Here is a 23,464-nt window from a genome sequence, read left to right on the forward strand (position 1 = left end):
ATGGTATGTTGACTTTCACAGTACACATTACCAAACCAAATTGTATTCTCATGAAAGTTTCATTTAAGTTGCTAACTACTTGCAATCTTGTTTATGCTCCTCTGAAATGAACATGAGTATCAAGGTTCTCATACAGCATGACAAAATGAGTGGTATCTGAGATTATTACACAAATATTTACATATTCTGTTTGAATGATGTGGATGTAAGTGAACTTAATTTTCTATGGGTATGATTTTAATAAATCAAAGGCAATTAATTAACACAATGGTGTTTTCTATAATAAAATACAGCATCCACTGTTGTACATGTTGATGGGATATGGAGATGAATCTAGCAAGTGTGATATATTTCATCTCAGCCGAATGCAGTGCCACACAAGATTATCACTTGGCAGGCTGTTGTTAAACCCTGTCAAGAAATAATTCATTACATAAATACAATTGAAGACAAATCTCATAATGCATAAAATAGCTGTGTTTATTGTCAAATGTTGATGTGAGATGATGATGAAAACAAACCAAATTACATGTAATAAATTACTGGTCAAAACATCAAGGCAGTGTAACACTTACAACAACACAGGTCTTTATGTACCGTACAGACATCAGACAGTAATTTGGTTGTGTGTAGGGTATAAATGGAAAGAAAATGTTAGATGAGAAAGTTGAACAGAACTGATTGAGATGGGTTGCACGGTGTGGAAGTTGGAATGAGTTTGACAAAAAGTTGAAGATGGAAAACAAGGAAAGTGGTTTTGGATAATGATATATAAAAATTGTCACTGATGCATGTAATATCAACCAAATTTCAAGATCCAATTTCATGCTGAAAAGACACTTTTCATTCTGTCTGTAGTTTCTCAATATTCAGATAAACATTGTCAGTGTAAGCCGAGGGTTATACCAACCACCAAAAGAAGGTATGGTCCTTAATGCCACGTATTTAAACACCTGATCCATAAACTTGCTCAATGCCAGATTTGTCTTTTAAATCATAATAATGTGATAAATTTGTCAAAACCAATGGCACATCAACTTGATGATTTTATTTTTCACTGCAATCAATGTCACTTACTCATACTATTTCACACAGTAAACTATTGAGCTGAAGTATTCCTTCACAAATTTTTGAGATATTGCTGAAAAATATCTGTCCAACAAATTGTAATATCTTTGGACCCAGAAAACCTATACTCCATACCCACTGGAAATATCTTAAAATTTACAACTTAATGTGTTTGAATTCGATGAGTATTTTTATCTCTTGCACTGCCATTTATATCAACACAAACTGCAAAATATATGACAGCTAATGCAGTGTAGAAATAGGCCTTACTGGATATAGGAATTTTTCCCTTGCTTTCAATCTGACATCATCTGAGTTAAGTGAATTCAAGTTACAAAAAGTATAAAATATTCTCTCAGAAATGTTTGTAACCCACTTGCTCACTGCAAGTTCATACAAATCTGGACTATTTAGTATTAAACAACACTATTGCAACTGCTTTTTCCTGAATCAAACGTGTCATGTTAGTTGCACTCAAAAAACTGCATGTCCATACACTTCGTCATACAGTGAAACTGAGAAAGTTTAACAACAGAAATTCTGTAGAATCACCCAGTGGCATTCTTTTAGCTAAATAGTTCAGTTGATAGTATACCACATAAACATGAAACATGAAATTTCACGGAAAATCAGAGATACACTGGGATTACAGACAAAATATCCAATTAATCCAATACAAAGTGTGCTATTTGTCAGGACAAATGGTTGTAATTTTACACAAAAACAATAAATAATAACAATGTTTCATTCTGTAGCAACAGTTTGATAGTTCCTCTCTTTCAAACAAAATGTTCTTCTTAGATTTTGGGTTTTACATACAGTTTGTAATATCTTTGCATGAATAAATTTCAATTTGTCGTAGTCTGGCATCTATGTGTATCTTTCCTTGACTCATCTACTCTTGAGATTTTACACATCAATTTTAATCTATTCACCCCTGCTTCCCTGTAAAGAGGTCCACACTCATCATGGATAACAATAGGTTTGGTCCATACCATAGTGTGAAAGGGTTAAGACATTGTTCTCATTTCTTGACCTGGCCAGGGCCTATGAAATGGTCTCCCCCTGTATATGGAATAACTTTATGGGCGGTATTTATGATGGTAAAAAGTTTGCACAGCCAGCAAAATCTGTGATTTATGGACACCTACAGATCAGCAATTGTTCCCACCAAGCTTAGTAGCACAATGTAAAACAGCTGGTATTACCTACTGTATTGGATCTTACACTACAGCAGTAGGCAGTGGACTCTATTTCTGTACAAAGTACGGATAGCTGACCTCAAACAAAACTAAAATGGTTCTCCTCAAATAATGTCATAAAATACAGAGGCCTTGTCTCATTTTCAGTATCAGGGGAGTGTGAAATTATCTATATATATACTTAGGAAGTCTTTGGAAAGGCGACAAAAGATGACAGGTCAAACTTTAAGGAAGTGCCAATTTCACACTTTCATTTGTCTTATATTCAGCAAATGGCTGAAGTAAATGACCTGTGAGAATGAACCTACCATGTCAAAGGATAACTAGGAGAGTTCCTTATGTTTGTGTACAAGACCATTTCATGGGCACTGTACAGGCATAAGGTACAACTGACAAGTACAATTTCAACTTATAACAGCTGTTATTCACTCGTTCATTTCCCAGCTGGCCTTGCTATAGCCTGAGTGATTTTGGTATCACTGTAATACTTGTGAGAAGGTATAAGAATAGCATCGTACTGAATTTAGGATTGGACAGAGATCTATGAAATGTGTGGTGGAATATGCCCCTGCGAACATCTTCTCAACACATAGCTGATTTTCCATGCAAAATGTTACAAATTGAAGTGCATTAACTGTGTGGATACATGCATGTAAATGACACTGGTGGCGTCCTTGACCTGTTTTTCAAATCAAATAACCTATTTATCCCAGTATATTCCTCAATAGTTTAAAAAAACGATGAAAAAAAAATGTAGTTCCAACAAACTTGTTGTTGACCTCTGTTATCTTGAACATTTTGCCATAGTTAATAGAAGTGTGTTACGATGAATCTATTATCTGAAGACAATATTGGGTTGGCTTCAGCATACATTGTTTGCTGTTGAGATTTCAACTTACTGGACCAAAGGTTTTAAGAAATGTAATATAAGAAAAATGATGTCACAAATTTGATTTACAAATGCGATTCAATACTCTTACCAAATGCCCTGACAAAGCAACCTTCCTCAAGTGAGTTTTCTCTTGATAGCCCCTAGAGGGCGCACTGAGTAACAGACGTGGGAAATACTAGTAGTTACTTGAGCAAAGAGAAGTGTTATGACATTGGCCATGAAAGGCAACCTGTACATATACTCAATACTGGTCACAGGGATACACAGCTTCTAAGATTGTATGGATGAATACGAGTACAGAATTCATAAAAACACCAAAATTTCCAAATCAGGGTTATGATCTACTTTAAACAAATCTGAAAATAAGTTTTTGAAATACTGGTCAAATGTCTCACAGACATCTGCAATAAACTTGAATTTTAGACATGCTATTTCATGTATGGTTTCAAACGAATTCAAAATCCAACTGTAAACAGAAAACGTAAAATGAGTTTACAAACACTATGTTTTGTGCCAATAGTGATGAAACTTCTTTCTGAGCCATCTATGAATGACTCTACTTTACACAATCATTTTACCTTTAAAGAACTTTGAAAGCAGAAATGTATATACACACAGTTTATCAACAAATTTTTCCCTTTTCTTTTACAAATGCTTCCCTTACTTTGAAGCGTGAGTAGTTTGAGAGAAATGGGCAAAGCATCACACTTAGGGCCTGAAGTGTCAAATGTCACCGTGCAACAAAAGACAACACAACATTACTGAATGTGAAAGTTACAGCTCTTTGCTTATGTAGACTTTCTTCATCTGCCTTGCAGCTTAAGTGCCATTGAAGTTCCTTTGTACTCTCCAATGCAAAGTCCAGGCTGTGAAATACTTGTTTGCATTGCAACTCTCATTCATTCATTCATTCATTTATTCATCATCTTTATCAGCGTCTCCTACAACTTCATCTTCTTCATCCTCTTCAGGTGGTTCCCCTGCATCTGATACAATGGTGGTTGTCATTGGAGACGGTGATCCACTGGCACTGTTCTGACCACATGAATTCTGATGAGTAGCCCAGTCTTTCCTCTGACAGAAACTACTACAGTAGCTAACTCTGTGACATCCTGTACACTCACTCAGTGCTTCACGACCACAGTTCACACAGGTCTGCTGGAATTGAAAATACAATGTTCAAGTTAAATGACAATCTCTGGATAGATAGCATACAATACATCATAATAGTATTGCAGAATGTCATACAGCATTCTGCTTGCATAAACTTTTCACATCTAAACAGTACCAAACCGTCTTTGTGAAGAGTATGTCAGAAACGCTTTCCATCTAAAAATCATTATTTGTAGTTTGGAAATTCAGCATTTTCCTGTAAATAGCTATGGTATTGAACTCTTGCCATACATTCCACTGAAAGGCTGATTAAATGTTTTGTATACAAGGCATATTGCTCTATATTGAGCAATAAGCCACTCAGAGTGATGAATATACCACAAGATTTGACCAGTTCTTCACACACACATACACACACGTTCATTCACATGTTTCAACTGTGCCATAATGTGAATATAGCCCTGTTATTTTCACCTCTCGACCAATCAGGTTGCTGTATTTTTGCTATTGATATACTGGTATCATATAATAATAAGTTGATTATCATGATTATCGTGTCTATGTTCTGAGATACAACATGGAATCCAATGATAACATGCTTTGAGGTGAATCACTCATCAACCAGGGCCAGTTAACTGATCTCACACTGAATTGCTAAATACACTAAATTTTCATTCTGTATCACATAAAACTATGTCCATGGGAATAGTATTCGCTATGCAAAGAAGATGAGATGGTTACTCAGAGGGTCAACTGCCTTTCTGCACACACAAACACAACGCCATACCACTAACATTGTACATATATTACAGTGTGTTGACCTACCTTGATTAGCTGTTCTGATTTAGCTTGTTCAACAGCTTCTAATTTATCAGCTCTAGCTTGAGCTAATGCCTGTGCTACAGCTGAGTCTTTCTCTGCCCTGGCTTCCATCAATGCTCTTGATAGCTGCATTTGAGCTTCTAAACGTGACTGTGTTAATGCCTGGTATCAAATCAAACATAAATAGTTTTAATGGCTTAATTGCTTTGTTGATGTGATGTGAAATCAAAGAAGCTTATACTGCTTTGGTGATCATAAGTAAACTTTCAACTGTTTTCATTGCTGGTTTTCATGAATGACAATACTGATCATTATTATCAGTCACACAGACATGATCACAGAAACCAACCCAGTACAACTAAAACGGTAAAATTGCCAGTGAGCCAAATGTCAAGCATGATTACATATTTCATGTAATAGTACTAATACTTCTAATAGCCAAGAGGTCTACTTGATAATAAAGTTTCATCACAATGTCAAACTGGTATCATGATAGGCTTATTAATTCTGTCTTATCGCCAGATATGCATCTTTTTTTTTCCAATCAATTCTGATCACTATCATACCTGTCAGTTTAATCTTTAATTTCACAATACCATTAAACCGACATTGGGATGATTTTTCACGATGATCGATGGGTTGCGTTAATGAAATTTCACTGATGCAAGAAGAAAAGTAATTCTGCGAAGTTGACTTGGAGATTTGTTTTTTGCAGTGGATCAGGAAGGTGGGTCAATAGTGTGGAAGTCTACCATTTCTATTGTCCCCCTCATACGATTGCACTAATATAAAAGATGAACTCCGGTAAAATTTATGGGGGTACTTGACATTACAAAGTAATGTACATACCAACTATTGCAGCACAAAAGTGACAGTATGCATCCTTTGTCACATGGCTAGTGTTCAACTTTTCTTTATCCAATCTTTTCAAAACAGACTGCTGTTATACGCATACACAGTATCTGACACAATAATAGAAGGCACCTCTGTATACTACTGCTATCAATGCAGACAAGACTCTGTAATATGTAACCTGATAGCTGTCAGAATACAGCTCTGTGTTGTCATAGCATCAACTCAATAATAGATATCCTTACCTCTTTCTTTTCTGTTTCATATTGTAACTTAGCCTGTGCAACTGCTGCATCTTTGGCAGCCTGTGCTTGGGCTTTAGCTTGCTCTATCATCGCCTTCAATTGCTGTGCTTGTTGGATTAAAGAATTAGCCATCTATTCAAACAAAAACAAATGTATCAATTACAGTGATGTCTCCATGATAAAAACATCTATACAGGTATATTGTGTCACTGATTGACTATTGATTAATAATATTTTTCATGTTTCAGACTGCTCTGAGTTATACGTTTGTCACTTTATATAAATAGCACAAAATGGATCAATTCCAGGTTATTTCTTCCCCACGTTATCTGTAACTTCTTTTGTATGTTCAAGTATTTTTATTCTGTCTATTAACAAGTTCATATTTCACCACAAGATCAAGTTTGTTAAAACTAGTGAAGCACTATATGCAGAGTTAATTCTAGGACGCGCCATTGCGCAATTTGCGCAAAAAAATCTTGAATGGCCCTCATTTCTACCTTTGATGCGCCACTAAGGGCGCAACATTTTATGAATGGGTCGGTCGATCACCACGCAGAGTTCACTTAGTTCATACATTTACGTAGCTCCCCGAAGGTCATTACCTCAGTCATAGTGTGCTATGTGAAACGATTCAGTTACCCTTCGACCTTTCAGGGCTCCCCCTAAGTCACCAAAATGATTAGCCAACTGATTAGCCAAATCAAAAATCTTGTAGCCACTTTGAGCAACTTTTAGCCAGTTTATGATCTCAATTAAGCGTGGCAATTACAGCTTTCTCCGCATTCAGGAGTTCCTAATTTTACAAATCGAGATGTTTTGTATGATGTTCCTGATAGTTTTTAAATTAAAGAAATATTTGTTCAGTTTGTATTGAATAATCTGTGTTTTTTATGACATTTCCAGGATAGAAATACTTTTTCATTTCAGATGGTAAACTTTTACCACCAGAAATAAAATAAGGTATCAATTGAATTCTAAAAATCCGGTAGCACAGTGAAGCGTATATTACAACAGGTACAGAACATTTCTGCGGCGTTCATTTAGTGTTCACAGTATGATAGCTTGTCATAAGCTACAAGCCTCTCATGCGGCAAATTTATGCAGTCTTCCATAACCAAAATGTTTTAGCCACAAGAATAAAAAAAATGGCGCAGGAGAAAGCATTTAGTAGCACACTGGCAGTGTAGATACAATTGGCCCCGGTGTTACTTGTATGTCATAGTTGTGATCAAGCAGGCTGAATAGCATTTTGAGTATGAGTATTTTCCTTGAGACCAAAGGGTTTGGCCAAACACAACTCTTGTAAAACAAGACAATGATAGATGTTCATTTAAATTACTCACTGTTTGAGAGTATACATTGTTTTAATGATTATGATAACATTTTAACACATATATATTTTCACTCGATATTTTAATATCATCAAGAAATGTCTGGTGATGTTTACTTCTACATCATTAAACTGGTCGAATCTGCAAAAATATTAAAATAATTCAGAATCACATAATTTCTTGTATAAGTTATAGCAGTTTGAAATAGACCGAATTAACAATTTTTATGAATTGTTGCTTTAATGTTCACATGCAAAATTGCAATTCACAAATGTGATGATTTGACAATGGATATGCTTACTGCAATTACTTTTGACAATTTCCCTTTGCAATGACTCTTAATAAATTTAATTTAAAACTGACAGTCAAGCTGAATGCCATTTAAATTGGAAGACACCAAAATTACCTTTTACCTATTGGACCACCCTAGGTGGCTCTTTTGAACCATAATTGTACACTTAAGGGGTCTTCATGCATGACATCACATGATGAGATGACCTAGACTTGACCTTTCAGAAAACCTCAGTTTTTCTCCTCTTTCTTTGTATTATTGCTCCGTTTGTGAAATTTTCCTTTTAAATTACGGTTTTTACTATCAAACTGAGTAGTTGCAGGCCAAATTTTGAATCTAGCAAAGTAGGTTAAACTTCCAGATAGACTGAAGGACGGACGGGACTCACGGAGGCAAAACAAAGCCTCTATGTACCGCAGACGGAACAGCAACAATGTCTGCTCCAGGGAATTTGTAACTTTGTAGAAAGGAGAGTAAACTGTTTCAATACATTGCAACTTTGTAGGAAGGAGAGTAAACTGTTTCAACATCTTACAACTTCTTTATTGTTAGCTGTAGTTTTTTGTTGAGGTGGCACCTGGGCAGGAAAAATTCATTAGCCACTGTGTTCGCCAAACTGGAATTTTTGTAGCCATTTTTAACTTTCTTTCGCATTTGGCTAATTGGCGATCGGGTAGCGGGAGCCCTGACCTTTGTCCACTACGGCATATATGGTGGTGCATAGGAAGCTGGGTAAAAAGGACTGATGTAGGGGCAATGGTGTATTGGAGCCGTGCGCATGTGGTACGATCGATGAATGTAAACAACGGCTCTGGCCGCCGCGTTATCGTGAAAAGCTAGTCGCCGCTCAGATTTTTAACGCCAGTACTATATCATAGTTGATGAACCCAGGATGATCGGGTAGTCCCTTAAATTGAAGCGTTTGCAACGTCTATCGTCCATACCAGCGAAACGTTGAACACTGCAAGGAAAGCATTCATGCTTGGCCGGCCATATCGTTTTGAAGAGCAACACAGTTTAGGTCGGACATATCTCGTTATCCAGAGTAGCCAGATCAGAACCAATGATCGTAAATTTGCTAATACATACAAGTTATGTATAAAGTTGATGTATCGATCACTTCATGTAGGTCGTACGGGTTACACTCTCGTGTTGTATCAGTGTGATAATTGTCGACCACTGCAAATCGGGGGCCACTCAGAGAAATCCTACCGGTGCGCTAAGCTTTGATCATGATCGTTTCCAGTCAAAATCAGAGTCCGTAGTAATTTGTGCAGTTGTTTAAGTCCGACATCAATAATTCATCACATAAGTTACGTAAACAATTTAATCAAACCAAACGGTTAGTTTGCTGCTGCCATTGTTGGGCCTGTTGCGTATACGGAGCACAACTTAGCTGTAGGCTTCGTTGGTTACAGGTGGCCCGATCTATTCTCCTTTTCTTGACTTGATAGACTATGGTATTTTCAGCAGAAAATTCAAGGGTTTTACATGTGTGATCATGACGGCCCCCGATTTTATAAAATGGCCCCCTTGGGACAGGAGTATGGGCCCAAAGTGGCCCCTTGTTTTACGTCCTAGAATGAACACTGACTATATGTCCCATTTGGTGCATTTTAACAAAAATTAAACATTTGAAGGCCCTTGAAATCATAGATAATGTAAATGTTGTTTTTATGGACTAAAGCTGTTAGAACAGACCAAGCCAAATGGGTGGAGATACATATGGTTTTGGCTCAATACCGCTTTTCATGAGAAAAGCATTGAGTTGGCTGATGGGGAAGCGATACAGTCTGGCAGGGAAAGGGTTAATTCTTTGTTCAGCAACTCCCAAAATCATGTGAAACACCTACCCTTCAGCTTGTCAATGCTGCCTATGTAAGTGTAGTGTACAATGTTTAATATTGTTGACAGCCCTTTTCCTGCCGAGCGCCCTTGTCCGTTATCCTGCCAAGTCAGTAGAAAACCGCCCCATAATATGTGCCTGCAAAAGATTGGCTCTCCTGCATGTTATCCTGCCAGCATTTTGGCAGAAATCGCCCATTTTCAGGGTTGTTTTAGCCGTACTTATACGTGTTAGACTTCGATAATTTCTACATGCCCGTAGACAGGGGAAGGAGCTCAAGGGTTGCTGCAGAAAAAAATTGAGGTCACCGGCTTTGTTTGCCCCTGGGAGTGCGTCATTTTATTGCCGTTTCATGTTTATTTTTTCGGAAATAAACTCCTTCAGTATTACGCACGTCCGCTAGGCACAAACATCACCTCACTCGTCTGTTAGTCAGAGACCCTGAGGGTCGTGCTAGGGGTGCAGCAGCACCGGCAAACCTGTCCTGTTTCCCCAGGGTAGGGTCAATTGAATACGTACCTTCAACGACTTGGCAGAGTAGCACAAAAACTACGTTTTTGCCGTTGTATTAACGACATGGCTGAGCCATTGAAGCACAGCTCCACGTAGTTTAGCCAGCTCAGTTGGGAGTTGGTTTACGAGTGTTACCGTTCATTACTGACTTAACCTTTTCCTGCCGAGCGCCCCTGTCCAGTATCCTGCCAAGTCGGTCAAAACCGGCCCCCTTTTCCGTGTCTACAGAAGATAGGCTCTCCTGCACGCTTTCCTGCCAGGCATTTGGCGGGAAAATACCGCATTTTCGGGGATTACCGACCATATACGTGTTAGACTTCAAAAATTTTTGCATGCCCGTATAGAGGGGCAACCGCTGATGAGGTTGTGTCGAGAAAATGACGAGGTCTTGGGCGTTGTTTGCCCCGGGGGACGTGCATTTTTATGCCCTTTTCTAGCTTACTTTTGCGGAAGTAAAGCTCGTTCGCCGGCACGCACGTCCACACCGGGGAAACATCACCTCGCTCGTGGGTTAGTAGAAGACCCAGGGGTTAGTGCTATGGGTGCGGCAGCACCCTCAAACCTGTCCTGTTCCCCTGGGTTGTGTCACTTGGCCACGTACTTTGAACAACTTGGAAGAGTGGCACAGTGCAGTCTGCTTTGACGTAGTGTCAACGCAGTGTTCTCCACAAATAAAAAAATTAAGTGGGTGGCTAATTTGCATATTCATTTGCATAATATTAACATAATCATTTGCATAATAGCGAGCGCAGCGAGAGCGGCCAAAGGCCGCTCGCAAAGCGAGCATTAAGACTAACGTGTGTACAAGAAATTTAGAATGGAATCTCTATATACCTACGAGTTTGAAAAGAGAGCACTTCCATGGAGGCGGCCATTTTGAATACTTTTACACGGATTGCGTGAAATTAAAGATATCATCTACCACAAATCTTACTCGACAATGTGTATTTCCGACAAAAGAATCTCTCTGTTTCAAAGAAAGTGTGAAATTTGGTTCAAAATGACTATTTTCGATCACTTTTGAAGGCCCGGTTCGGTCATCACTAGGCGCCGCCATTTTGAAACAAGCCTACTCTCGCGAGAACGAACGGTCAACTCACGCGAGAATTAAAAATCGTGTGCTGAGAGCTACCGACGGGATCAAGTACGTATTTTACATTAGCCTGCCTCTGTTCCCGCCCCTGTTTAATACAATAAACTGATCGGAATCATATAATTTACCAGTTTTAAATAATTTTCGTTAGTGAACTTGGCATTTCCGAGTTAAATTGCTATAAATGTTATTCTAGAAAACAATTGACAACAATTCAACCTCAATGGCCAAGATATGCAACATGCATCAAACACAGAAATTAGCATGCTATTGCCTGAAAACATCAATGACGATATACCCTACGCTGAGCTCGCTCTCAGGTCAGACCTGTTACATATTATTTACATATAGTTTGTGTTCACCAAAAATTGACAAAACAGTGTACTCATGGAGCAGAGCCCCTCCACTGATTTTTTCAAAATTCAGTACATCCTCACTAAGTTGCATAAGCTCCTACCCTTGTTTAACTCAAATAAAGAAAGGTTAGGAGAGTAAAATATACCGTTAAAGTTGGTAAAACTGCTCAGATCAAAGAAACTATTAAAAGATGTAAAACAATGAGATATCGAAGTTCCCGTGACAGCATCGCTAGGAAAATACTACGTTTTTCAGTACATTTATCAGGGTTCTCTGACAATGCGCACCCCCGGTACCAAAATAGAAGAGTCCCACTCTGATGTCATATCCGCCATTGTTTACGGCATATTTTCATTCACGCACGCGATCTGGGATTTTATTCTCTTCACATGCATTTTCATTTGTTTACAGCAAGTAACGCTCCATCTGTTAAGAGTTTTTACCGCTGACTATAACAATTTTCATTGCTATGTTGCTGTTTTCACAAGATACTGACCGTTCGATCTTGGAAAGTTGACTTGCTTTTACGTGCAGCCAACGCATGCCGGTGCAGTGACAGACAGTTCCGTAAGCTACGCTGTTGATCGGCAGCATACATGTCTTCGTTCCACGTTTACTTATTATTTCAAGATGTGAGTCAAACAGATATTTCACCAAATTGCCACTTCTGTATCTAGGGAATGTGTAATCAGTTTGATTTCAAATTTTTCGTCAAGTAAGAGCAGAAATCGTCGCTGACTTTTGCTGTCTTTTGACTATGGTTTTATATCAATTTTTCTGTCCTTTACAATTTCTTTGGATGGGTCGGTGGAGTCAAGGGTTGAACAATAGCGTCGCGGGCCGCGACGCTGTTTTGGGCTGGGAGAACCCTGAATTTGAGGGTGTTAAAAGAATGTGTACTTTCTTGGGGGAAATTCGGCAGAATCAATCGAGACAACACTTAGATCTTGATGCGACCGCACAGTTTATTGTGTCACCGTCCGGGTGGCGGGACGGTGATTGTGTGAATGGGTTGACAAGTCGGTCGAGCTTCTCTCGCGGTCTTTCTTCCGCTATGGTCGTCGTGACATATCTTGACGAGGTATTAAAATGACAAATTCACACATACAACAACAGCAAAATGTGCCTTATTGATTTAAATTAACACCTTATTGAAATTAAATACAGAAACAAACAAAAGCACGGCATAAAAACATTGCCGTGAACCAAACCCGCCACCCCAGAACAAAGGCTGACGGTGGGTTTCAAGAGCATGGGCGGCCGAAAATTAAACTGGGCGGCGTAGATTTTATCTGGGCGGCCGTGAAATTAAAGTGGGCGCACCGCCCACTTAAAAGGCGCCGTGGAGAACACTGGTTAACGACATAGCTTCGCCATTGAAGGAAGGCGTGTACGTAGTTTGGCCAGTTCAGTGCACACTTAGCTTGTTAGTGTTACCGTTTCCCAACAGGTTAGTTGTGCAGTTGTTACTAAGGTGCAGTTTTGTACCACCTTAGCTCTGGACAGTGCAACTGCTCTATGCACTAACCCAAACGACAGATGGTTGGTACAACGTCTACGTTGCACGAGCACAGCCTCCGTTGGGCTGTGCCCCTCCCACGTGATACAACGCACGTTCATCCATTACTATAGCGTCCTTACGGATCTGCCAAAAACGAAAGTGGGGGTAAAAACAAAACAAACGAAAATATGCGATCATAGATAGTATTTTATTCGGGAATAATTTACATTATGCCGAACAATAAATCTCGGAGTCTGTCTCGACGTCCGAGTGCATGGTCCGTGTTTCAAAAATTACAATCGGGGTGGCAGATCCGTGTTACAAAAATTATAATAGGGGGAATTGTACAAAATAATCCGTCTAAACAAAACAAACGAAAATATGCGATCCATTATGCCGAATAATAAATCTCAGAGTCTGTCTCGACGTCCGAGTGCATGGTCCGTGTTACAAAGATTACAATCGGGGGATTGTACAAAATAATCCGTGTTTCAATTTACAATCAGCGGGATCGTAAAGCACAAACAAACGGCACAACCGTGCTCAAAATGTGATCATGGTCCGTGTTAAGAATACAGTCAAGCCACTGTTAGGCGAAGCTGTCCCCTGTCCGTTATTTACGTCGGGTTCTCTTGCTGATGGGTGTCGTCGGGGCTGTGTGAGTAGAGGTCTGCACGCCAACGCTCCTCTTACCTCGTAGCATCATGCGATGATGAAAAGCCGCAAAACACTCGCCCTCGTGAAGATGAACCCCGCACAGACTACATCCTTTGGACGTCTCAGACAGTCATCCGCTCGCAGTGGTCTTACCCTCTCTGCTGCACACTTTACAGCATTTCTGCCGCCCCTCCAAACGGCTGACAACGTGCATCGGCTGATTTTGTGGATTTATGTACGAGGCAAGAGAAACAGTGGCCTCGACCTCTCTCACACTGGGCTGCGATCGCCCACAATAACCGCCAATGAGTTGTTTCCCGACACGCAGATGAAACATCTTATGGGTCAGCTTACTATCAGGGTGTACATGCTTGAAGCATATATATGCATTTACCAGGGCAACATCAATCAGGTAACATGCCAGATATGTCCACCATCTGTGATTCTTGCGCCCAGTGTGAAAGTACTTGCGCTTCTGGTTGGCTCGGTCGACACCTCCCATGTACCGGCGATAATTATACAGCGACAGAGGCACTTGTCGCTGCTCGTCTCCCTCCCCACTGGCACGCACTCCAAGGGTGGATAGACCGTATTCAAGATCAGCACCTGAGCGTTACTATCCTGATAAGCAGTGATGTTAAGACGAGAGTCCGTTCTGGTCGTGGCTTTCATATCCCCAACAGACAGAGGAAGGCGCTTCCTCTTACCCGGCGGAATTAATTGAGGGGGCATGGTGCGACGATTACGGCGGTTAAAACTCCCGACCATGTAGATCCCGGTCTCCATCAGCTCTCTAGCAGTAACGACCGTGCTAAACAGGCTATCACAAAATAGGCTGTGATTATATCCACAAAATGGCCGGACCAGCTCCATCGTAATTCTTTTCACCACACCTCGCTCCTGCCGTCTCCCATCAGTCCGATCCCGAAATTTCACACCTAGGTACGGTGCAAAGTTAGCGATGTATGCAGTGGTGGAGTTGCACAGCTGCCATATCTTGAAACCGTCTCGATCAGGCTTATGCGGTAATCTCTGCGTAAATTTAGAACGGCCCTTAAATCGCACCATGCCCTCGTCGATGGAGATCTCTCTACCCATCTTATAATTATTACGCACCTGTCAACTATGGGCTCCATCCATGGATTGATTTTATAAAGGGGATCCTCCTGACACTGACGTCGGCGGCGTGCCTCATCAGGATCACGACGTGGATCGTTCTCTGGGTCTGCCAGATGAAAATATCGCATAAGCTGCTGAAAGCGACTGCGGGTAATCACAGTAGAAATACCCTGGTTTCTCAGAAATGGATCGCTAGACCAATAATCCTCCACTGATGATTTACGGTCGATACCCATACAGACTAAGACGCCAATGAACGCCTGCACCTCTCGGTAGTCAGCGTTACGCCAGTATTTATCTATCTTCCTAGCGATATATCGCTGGTGGAATTTGGCGTATTTATTAGTCTCGTCCTTTGCCAATCTGATCAGTGTAGCTGGAATAAACTTAAAAAAGTAATCGATCTCACGGGAGTGGCTGGGCAAGGTGAAGGTCGGTCCTCTCTCATGGTCAAAATCGGTCTCCTCAAATATATTAGCATCGGTAGTTTCCGACATACGCCAGACAGGAGGGGTGTCGTCCTCCGCCAACACAGCAGCAACGTCATCATCTATCTTTTTCGGCGGGGACATCGCAGCACACGAAACTATGGCAGGAGCAGGCTGGGCAGCCTCTGCTGATGACGAGGACTCAAGCTCTTTCGCACTGGGCACAGGAACCTCTCCTGACGCAGGATGAGGGCTCATGGTGCACGCAACAGGTGGTGTCTCTCCCGGAGCAGCCGGGGGAGAACCAATGGCATCAGCCGTCTCGTTACTAACTGTCTCACTAGCAGCAGCAGACGTAGTCTGTGCAGGTGAAGTATCTCCCACAAGAGCAGATGTAGTCTCTGCAGGTGAAGTAGTCTCTCCCGGAGCAGCCGGGTGAGAACCACTGGCAACCGGTGACCCGTCATCATCCTCATCGGCAGAACGATCAGTCTTACGTTTACGCTTACCACTGGGTTTTTCAGCCGGAGATAGCTTCACCTTACGGGAGCGTTTCTTGCCCGACTTCTTAGAACGTTTACTAGGGACATCACAACGATCGCTACCACTACCGCCCGGAGACTCTGCATCTTTGAGCTTCAGTCGTCTGCTCGCCTTCAGAAAACTTTTGCGGTCCGTCAAGCTCATGTCTGGAACAGTGTCGACAGACTAGCAGGTCCCACCCTTTTAAAGCCACAGGGAAACAAAGCCCTGGACATGATTGGACGCAGGGGTGTTTATATATGCAGCCACCTGTTATTATAATGGACCTACGGCAATCAGTCCACCAACCGGCACTGACATTCCTACCCGTCATGTAAATTGCCTGTCCGCACCATTTGATATGCTAATAATACTCATTTGCAATGCAAATCCCTCGAGCACTTAGCATAACATAGTCAATGTCATTAGCATCTCAACTTGACATTCCGTCCAGCTGGGTACGTGGCATGCGCACCTGCCACCCAAGGACGTTGGCCCAAGCCCATGTTTAGTACGGGTAGGAAACCCGTATCTTTAACCTCATGTCCCTTCTAAGTACGCCTGCGCAGGGCGTATTGTCATCCAAGTCGGTGACAAGCCAACCCGACAGATCGCCCATTAAGCAGTAATGGACTGGCCGTCTCGTTCTTGTACGGCAACGAACAGTGCTTCAGCGGCTTGTTTAGGTCATAACCGTCGCCTGCTGAGCGGCTTACCCAACTAAGGCGGTCAAAGATGAAGGATGCCAAAATTGTCAACAGCTGTCTCGGCCTCGTCCGTTGGGCAAACATGGCTCCTTCAAATAATGTGGCCAGCACTTCTACGTCATCAGCGGTGATGACAACCCGTCATTGACGCCCGAGTGCGTAAAACTCGGAATATACCGACAGGTACCTCTACCTGAGTCGGTCATACTACGGTCCAAACACAGGTCTGCCAACTCCCGTTAGACTCGGCCGTTAGCCGAACTTCACAGGGACAACATAGCGTAACAAGTCGGTGAACAACGGTTCACGCACCTAACAGCCGCCAAGTAGGTGAACAATGGTATCAAATTTTGAGGCCATGTTCGTGAATGGCAAGGCAGAGGCGGTGTGTTTCGTTGCACGGCTTGAACGTCTAGAGCCAAGTGCAGCCGACAACGTCCGACATCTGAGTGGGTAGTATTTTCGAGAAGGTAACAAGTCGGTTAAAAGCGGTGGTTACCCTTCACAAATGTCGCTCAAGTCCGTTCTGATCAGTTCCATGTCAGGGACTAATCAAGCCGAGTCCGTCAAATCTGTCCGCACTTCCCGTCAATCAGGACTAAGTCCGTGATTTTCGTCTCGCACCATTGGCAAAAAATTGCACCGCCAGCTGAGGCGGTCTTAGGCGGTTGCCTTACAGATTAGCGTTGCCGAGACGGTCAATTTCGGCCGCAATCTATGTAGTGCCTCAGAGCCAAGTTAGCCCAAACTCTGCTAGAATACGTCACCGTGCTAACCTGCCAAGTACGCTACTCGTCCCCCCCAAAAAAACCAGTCCCCCAACGGGGTGGGGACTGGCTGGGTAGCTTTGGACTCTCTGTGAACCCATTTCAAGAGCAAACGCCGTTCCTCGCCCAAAACCTGTCCTTCCTCGAACGACCCCTAGCGCGAGCAAGGGTTTGCTACACGTAGTTCCGTCGACTAGGCAGGAAAGGGGGTACCAAAAAGTAGCCCGATTTCCACCGCCTTGGGAGGATAACGGCCGTCACTGCTTAGATTCTGGCTACACCGAATTTCAAGCGGATTTTCACCGACTTGGCAGGAAAAGGGTTAATCGAGTGGTCCTCAGTCAGGTACGGGTTTGTACCGACATGGCTTGGGCTGCAGCTAACCAGTGATAACCAGTCACTACACCCAAGTCGTCAGTCTCACTTTTGCGATGCATGGGTACAACGCAATATGCTTCCATTGTTCTAGCCATCGACGTGTCCACATGCCTGGCAGCCATATTGTACTGCTAGCTGGTTTGCATAACAAAAGCAGTCCCTGCAGGCGGTATCCCCGTAGCAGTCACTACGCATTGACCTTATGTGCCCTTTGAATTCTCTGTACGCAAACAGCGTACGTAGTTACCAATGCGTCGGCAAGAGGATACGTTTGCCTGCAAACCAGAGCCAATACTTCGGACGATGGAATAAATAAAAAATCCAAAGCTACGTCCATTGAATGGCACGGCCAAGGCGGTGAAGGACGTTGCCTGGCTTGAACTTGCAGAGCTGAAGCCCAGCTTAGTACGTCGGACACCAGTTTGTAATGGTATTTCCGAGTCGTTCATATCCGTTCCATCGGAGGAACAAGTCGAGCCGTCCCGTCAAAAATACGTTCTCATTTTCAGTCACGCACAACTGAATAAGTGACATTCGTCTCGCACCATCGGCATATCTGCCAAGTCGTTTGCAAGAGGTAGCCTTCTAGATTAGCATTGCCGAGTTTGTAAAGTTGGGCAGCAATCTCTATAGTGCCAGGCAGCCAAGTACGTCCAACTCCGCCAGAAAACGTCACCATGCTATCCTGCCAAGTCCGCTAAAAAGCGGTAAAAAAAAACCAGCCCCCCTCGGGTGTGGGGGACTGGCGGACAGGTTTCTGCACCTTTCCCTGTCTATCGACTCCCTGCGAACCCATTTCGAGGGGAAAAGGCGTTCCTTGTCAGAAAACCTGTCCTCGGATGACCCCTAAACGCATAGGGGATAGCAAAACGTAGTGCCGTCGACTTGGCAGGAAAGGGGGTACCCAAAAAGGGCCCGATTTCCACCGGGTTGGTAGAATAATGGTCACCAGTACTTAGATTCTGGCTACACCGAATTTCAAGCGGATTTTCACCGACTTGGCAGGAAAAGGGTTAATATTGTTGACAGCTGGTTTTATAGCCTGATCTATTACCGGTATCCACTTGCCCTTGGTAACATGGTATATTATCAGTATACATAATATATTGTTTTGGCAAGTCTAATATTTTGTATTTCGTCATACTTTATGAAGAAGACTAAGAGATAACAACAAGATGATCTAAACAAACTCAAAATGTTTCACAGCCTCACCTTGGCTGCACATTTCTAAGTTAAAAGTAGCCTTATTCAGCAAGATGGTAAAGTCAATGAGCCTTGCTATTGCCCAGTTCAATCTGATAGCCTCTCTCATAAAGACCGTTGAGGGCACAGTTGTGTACAACAGACATTTCAGAGCGGCAAGAGCTAAGAGATGGGAGTACATGCATTCACACTACACAGTCACAATATAGATGTTCAAGGGCACAGAGAAGAATACAAAATGGTAAAATTTGACTGTGAGAATACCTCTTCAAGATGCCACCATGACTGCTCTGTCTCTGATGGTTTTGGTGTGGCTGGTGTCATTGGTGGCAATACTGCATTACTGTTCTCTGTTACTGTAATCTCACCATTGCGTTCATCCACACTGAATGATCCTACAATGACATAGGTATAAACAAATCAGTTTTCAGGGAGACATTATCATATCAATTGGACTACTTCACTACTCATTCTACAAACTTTCTCATACAAAGCATTTCAGTTCTCTTCCAATGTTATCAGATTGCCTAATGAAATTCAAAGTAACACTGATATTTGGCATAGAACATGTCAGAAAAAACCTTATCACTGTGAACTGCATTTGATTTTACGTAATGGCTGTGCAACACAAATTATGCTCCTACCACTATATTGTCCATATTTTTTGTCATTCAGTAATGAGTATTAAAATCTGCTGAATGGTTGGCAAAAGTAACAATTGGTTCTACTCCGGAATAAAAAGGACGCGATGCGTTCTACACACTCAGTACGCCCAAATAATCACGTGATGCCGGTACAAACAAGCCCACATGTGTACTAACGCGTATGGAAATACACGTACGTCTATGCGCGTTTGCGCACATGGCTTTGTTTGTACCGTGGTCGATTCGAATTCCGGGTTTGGCCTATTGGTAAAAATATCCTCATTAGGCAACAAACTGCACAAAAATGGAATTGACAGCTTAAATGTTAGCAAAACAATTACAAAACACGATTATCATGACCGAACTAAGATGTCTTCTGGATTATGTATGGACTGGGTAAAGCCAAAAATGTGCCGTGTACAGTATGTGACATTACCTGAGGATGTAGGCGTATTGTCCAAATTCTTGCCAAACGTCTTTAAGTTTCCTTGTATTTGGGCAAATGACCAGAGAAGAACATGCAAGATCACTCAAATCAACACTTTTTGGGTTGATATTAGTAACTTACATGTCCATAAATTGTTTTTTTGGGGAACAGAAATCATATTTGTTTTTCATATCAGGAGACAGCCAGCATGTCATAGCAGCTGCAAATTGATGTTTTAGCTGCACATACCATACACTTGTGTTTCCTCTTAGATAATGACTTTGTAGAGATTTAGTAACATGGAGCAAGGAGACTTACTTTCTTTTGTTTTAACAGACGCACTTCTTGCTGTTTTCCTGGGTGGTGTAGATCCACTCTCACTCTCTCCACGTTTCCTCCTTTTGTACGGTACAAAGAGTCTAACCGGACCAGACTGATGGAATTGAAAGCAATGTAACATCATCAAGTATTTCATTTCATGTATGTGACAAATGTAAATACAACACAATGTTATCACATATATGGCCATGATGATTTGTTGTAGAACATTGTTTCTCCAGACTGGAGCCTACGCTGTGATGATATAACAGATTTGACACAACTGATGGAGGACAATGAATTGACAACTTGAACATTTATGCGATGCGTTTACAGGTTGACTGTCAAAAATTGTATTGTAAACAGTGGCATATTCTTTACTGTCACAGTATCCAATGAAAATATGACGCATGGCTTCTCTGAAGTCAAGTGCACGTGAAGCCCTCTTTTATGCTAAAGGTGTCGCCCAGTGGTAATGTACAAAGTAATGCAAGAGACAGACAAAACTTTCCTGAATTCATTCCATAACCAAACTATTACAAAAATATCACAAAAACCCTTGATGTGATTATTTCTGCAAGATGTTTGAGATTTGGCACTGTCAAAAATATGGGATAATGGGTGTACCCTAATCTTAAATAATCCTAGTACTTTAGTGCATTCTGGTTGCTACTGGATTGTAATTATTAATGTGCTGGATTACTGTCTTTGAAATAAGCTTATCAAAGACAGCATCGTGTCAAAGAAAGAGCCGCACTTCTAATCGTCTTGTAGATGTTTGAGATTACACTACCCAACTTTGTCTGATAAACTTTTACTTCACTTATACCTCTGAATCTGATACAATGTCCACTTTGAAATTAGTACATTATTTATAAAGAATTTTCATATGGATTTATTTAACAGAACATTTGGGCTGTAACTTAGTGACAATTTGTTTTTTAAAGGAAGATAACTTTCCAGGGAAAAACCCAATATGACCAGAATTTGGACACTGGTCAGGGAAGGTATGTACTGTAAAAACTGTATGTTGATGTGTGCGATATGTAACAACATAAAGTTTACTTAACTGTACTCACCACGGCTTCATCATCACAACAAGCTGCACAGGTACATGAGGTAGCATGTGGCTGCAAGATACCTTCCTCTATTAAACACTGCAGTGTTCTACCACCGTAGCGAATACTCCGCTTCCAGTCTTTACTGTTACCACGGCCACAGTATGATTCAAATTCAGTCGGCGTGTACCATGTGTCACCCATTTTGATACAACGACCACGGCCACCTACAAATAAATGGCTTTCATATTAACATTCATTTTGTCACTAACATTTAACAAATTATCACAGAATAACTTATGCTCCATCTACTGAGGTTTCATTTGTATCTTGACAATAAATACCTAATATAAACAAAGGCTTCACCAAATTGTACACCTTGTGTTTCTGTGAGGATCTGCTGCAATAAGGCAATATTTGAGGAACTTCAACCAACATACGGCAACAAAGATGATTTCATTTGGCCAAGATTAATCTTGGCCCTAAAAATGAGGACTAGCCAACATCATAGCAACACCATCTCAGTAGGCATCACTTCAAATTTCTTGATGAGTGCAAAGGAAGCCTTGTGCCATCCTTCGTGTTGCTTGATAGCTAACTTGTTCTTGCTTTCAAATCGTACTCAATATTTTTTTAAGAAGAAAGTATTTGACATTATGAAGATAGCTTGGAGAAAATATTGTAATAACACTGTAGGCAACAGCATAGCCACAATTTCAGTTTGGTTGCAATGGCCGTACTGCTGATTGTAATGCCAACCAAGATGGAAATGTGAGCTCTGTTTATATGTAAAGGTATCATTTGACTGCAACAAGATCCACCACATCAGATAGCTACAGAGACCTGACTGAGGCACAATAGCTATGACATACCTGAGCCGAGTTTGCACTTGTGTAACTCTGCACTTTGGTTTCTGCATCTAACAGGTAAGATTGGAAGATGAACCGAATCGTCCCAATTGTATTTCGACGGCTTGTCTTTTCCTGAATATGGTGTGGCAGGTGTAGCTGGCGTTATAGGTGTTTGAGGAGTCTGAGGTGCTTTCAACGTATCGAGTGCAACGGTGGCGACTGTGTTGTTATCCTGTACAACCGTCACTATGTGTGTAGTTTTGAGAGCTGGGTGCCCTTCATGAACCTGTCGAGTAAAACGCATTTCGATGCATAAAATGAAACAAGTCGTCCACGACTGCAACAGTTATCCTTAAATTACACTTAAGAATTTATTTGTTATATTAACTCATTCGTCCTGTTCGAGTTGGCACAGTTTATTTCATTCTCGATGTTGTTCATTACATGTACATGTCCTAATCTGAATACATAACATTGGCAGGAGGGGCAGCGCTTCTACCGTCATTGCATGCACCTGAAATAACTAATCTAGCTGGTATGCACTTATTGAATGAACAAGGTGAGAATGTTCAAGCTGTCCTGGTAGCACGTAATAAAAACAGCGATTTTTGTGTATCCATACTATTTGGGAATGATGTCTGTATGTTTCACCATGTACCACATCTGATTCTTGTTCGCCTTTCAAGTTCTGTGTAGCAGAGAAAAAACACGTTTTGCAGACTCTCACCCAGGGGCGCGAAAACCTGGGAAGAAGTCCGAAAACAGATGCCTAGCTTTGGTTCAAAGCAATGATCAAGCTATGTCTCTGAATTACCTGAAGTCCTTCGGCTGTGAGTATTGCTGTCGGAGTGGTTGTAAACACTTGATCGTTACTTGCTGTCTGCTCCGTACTAGTGTAAACAGCATGGACACTGTCATCACTATTCGGGTGTAATTCTTCGGATATGTCGATGCCTTCCGACATTACGGCCACTTCCGTCACTTCGTTCGCCTCCATCTCTGCGAACTTCTCGGTCGGCGAAACTTACAGAGAATTATGTTGGAGTGCTAAAAAGTTGGTAAAATTAATCTTGCGCCAAAATGTTCCCTAAAAGAGTTAGAAAAATTGGGAGTTTTGTCTTCGGAAATGTTCGTTAAATTTTCGTTTTTTGTAGTCCGATGGCGACGGCAGCCTCGCTATGGATATCTAATTGCGCAAGCGCATGGAAGATACCATCCCAGTTTCCCCTACCCCAGCTAGTCTCGGTTACCCAGA

General features: G+C 41.6%; 1 protein-coding gene across 4 annotated transcripts; it reads right to left on the reverse strand.

Annotated features, from left to right (window-relative positions):
• Nucleotides 1–456: 456 nt before the first annotated feature.
• On the reverse strand, nt 457–23,397 carry LOC139151868 (deformed epidermal autoregulatory factor 1 homolog). Of its 4 annotated transcripts, none has more exons than XM_070724901.1 (8): nt 23,024–23,397; nt 22,231–22,495; nt 21,371–21,585; nt 20,301–20,415; nt 19,176–19,306; nt 6,195–6,326; nt 5,101–5,259; nt 457–4,320 (listed from the first exon to the last, which is right to left on the reverse strand). In XM_070724901.1, exons 1-8 carry the CDS (start codon nt 23,204–23,206, stop codon nt 4,078–4,080), a joined length of 1,443 nt encoding a protein of 480 aa, XP_070581002.1. In that variant the 5' UTR covers nt 23,207–23,397; the 3' UTR covers nt 457–4,077. The 4 variants fall into 4 exon arrangements, with proteins under 4 accessions (XP_070581002.1, XP_070581024.1, XP_070581016.1 ...); XM_070724923.1 differs by having other exon boundaries at nt 457–4,317; nt 21,380–21,585; nt 23,024–23,387; XM_070724915.1 differs by having other exon boundaries at nt 21,380–21,585; nt 23,024–23,387.
• Nucleotides 23,398–23,464: the final 67 nt, after the last annotated feature.

The sequence above is a fragment of the Ptychodera flava genome, chromosome 2, assembly GCF_041260155.1.
Source record: "Ptychodera flava strain L36383 chromosome 2, AS_Pfla_20210202, whole genome shotgun sequence".
NCBI lineage: Eukaryota > Metazoa > Hemichordata > Enteropneusta > Ptychoderidae > Ptychodera > Ptychodera flava.

Coding starts and splice junctions, on each gene's coding strand:
- LOC139151868 (XM_070724901.1), bottom strand. CDS start 23,206: ATGGAGGCGAACGAAGTGACGGAAGTGGCCGTAATGTCGGAAGGCATC. Junction 19,307..20,300: donor GTCTGTTAAAACAAAAGAAA/GTAAGTCTCCTT, acceptor ATGTCATTGTAG/GATCATTCAGTGTGGATGAA. Junction 6,327..19,175: donor CATGGTGGCATCTTGAAGAG/GTATTCTCACAG, acceptor TTGTTTGAATAG/ATGGCTAATTCTTTAATCCA.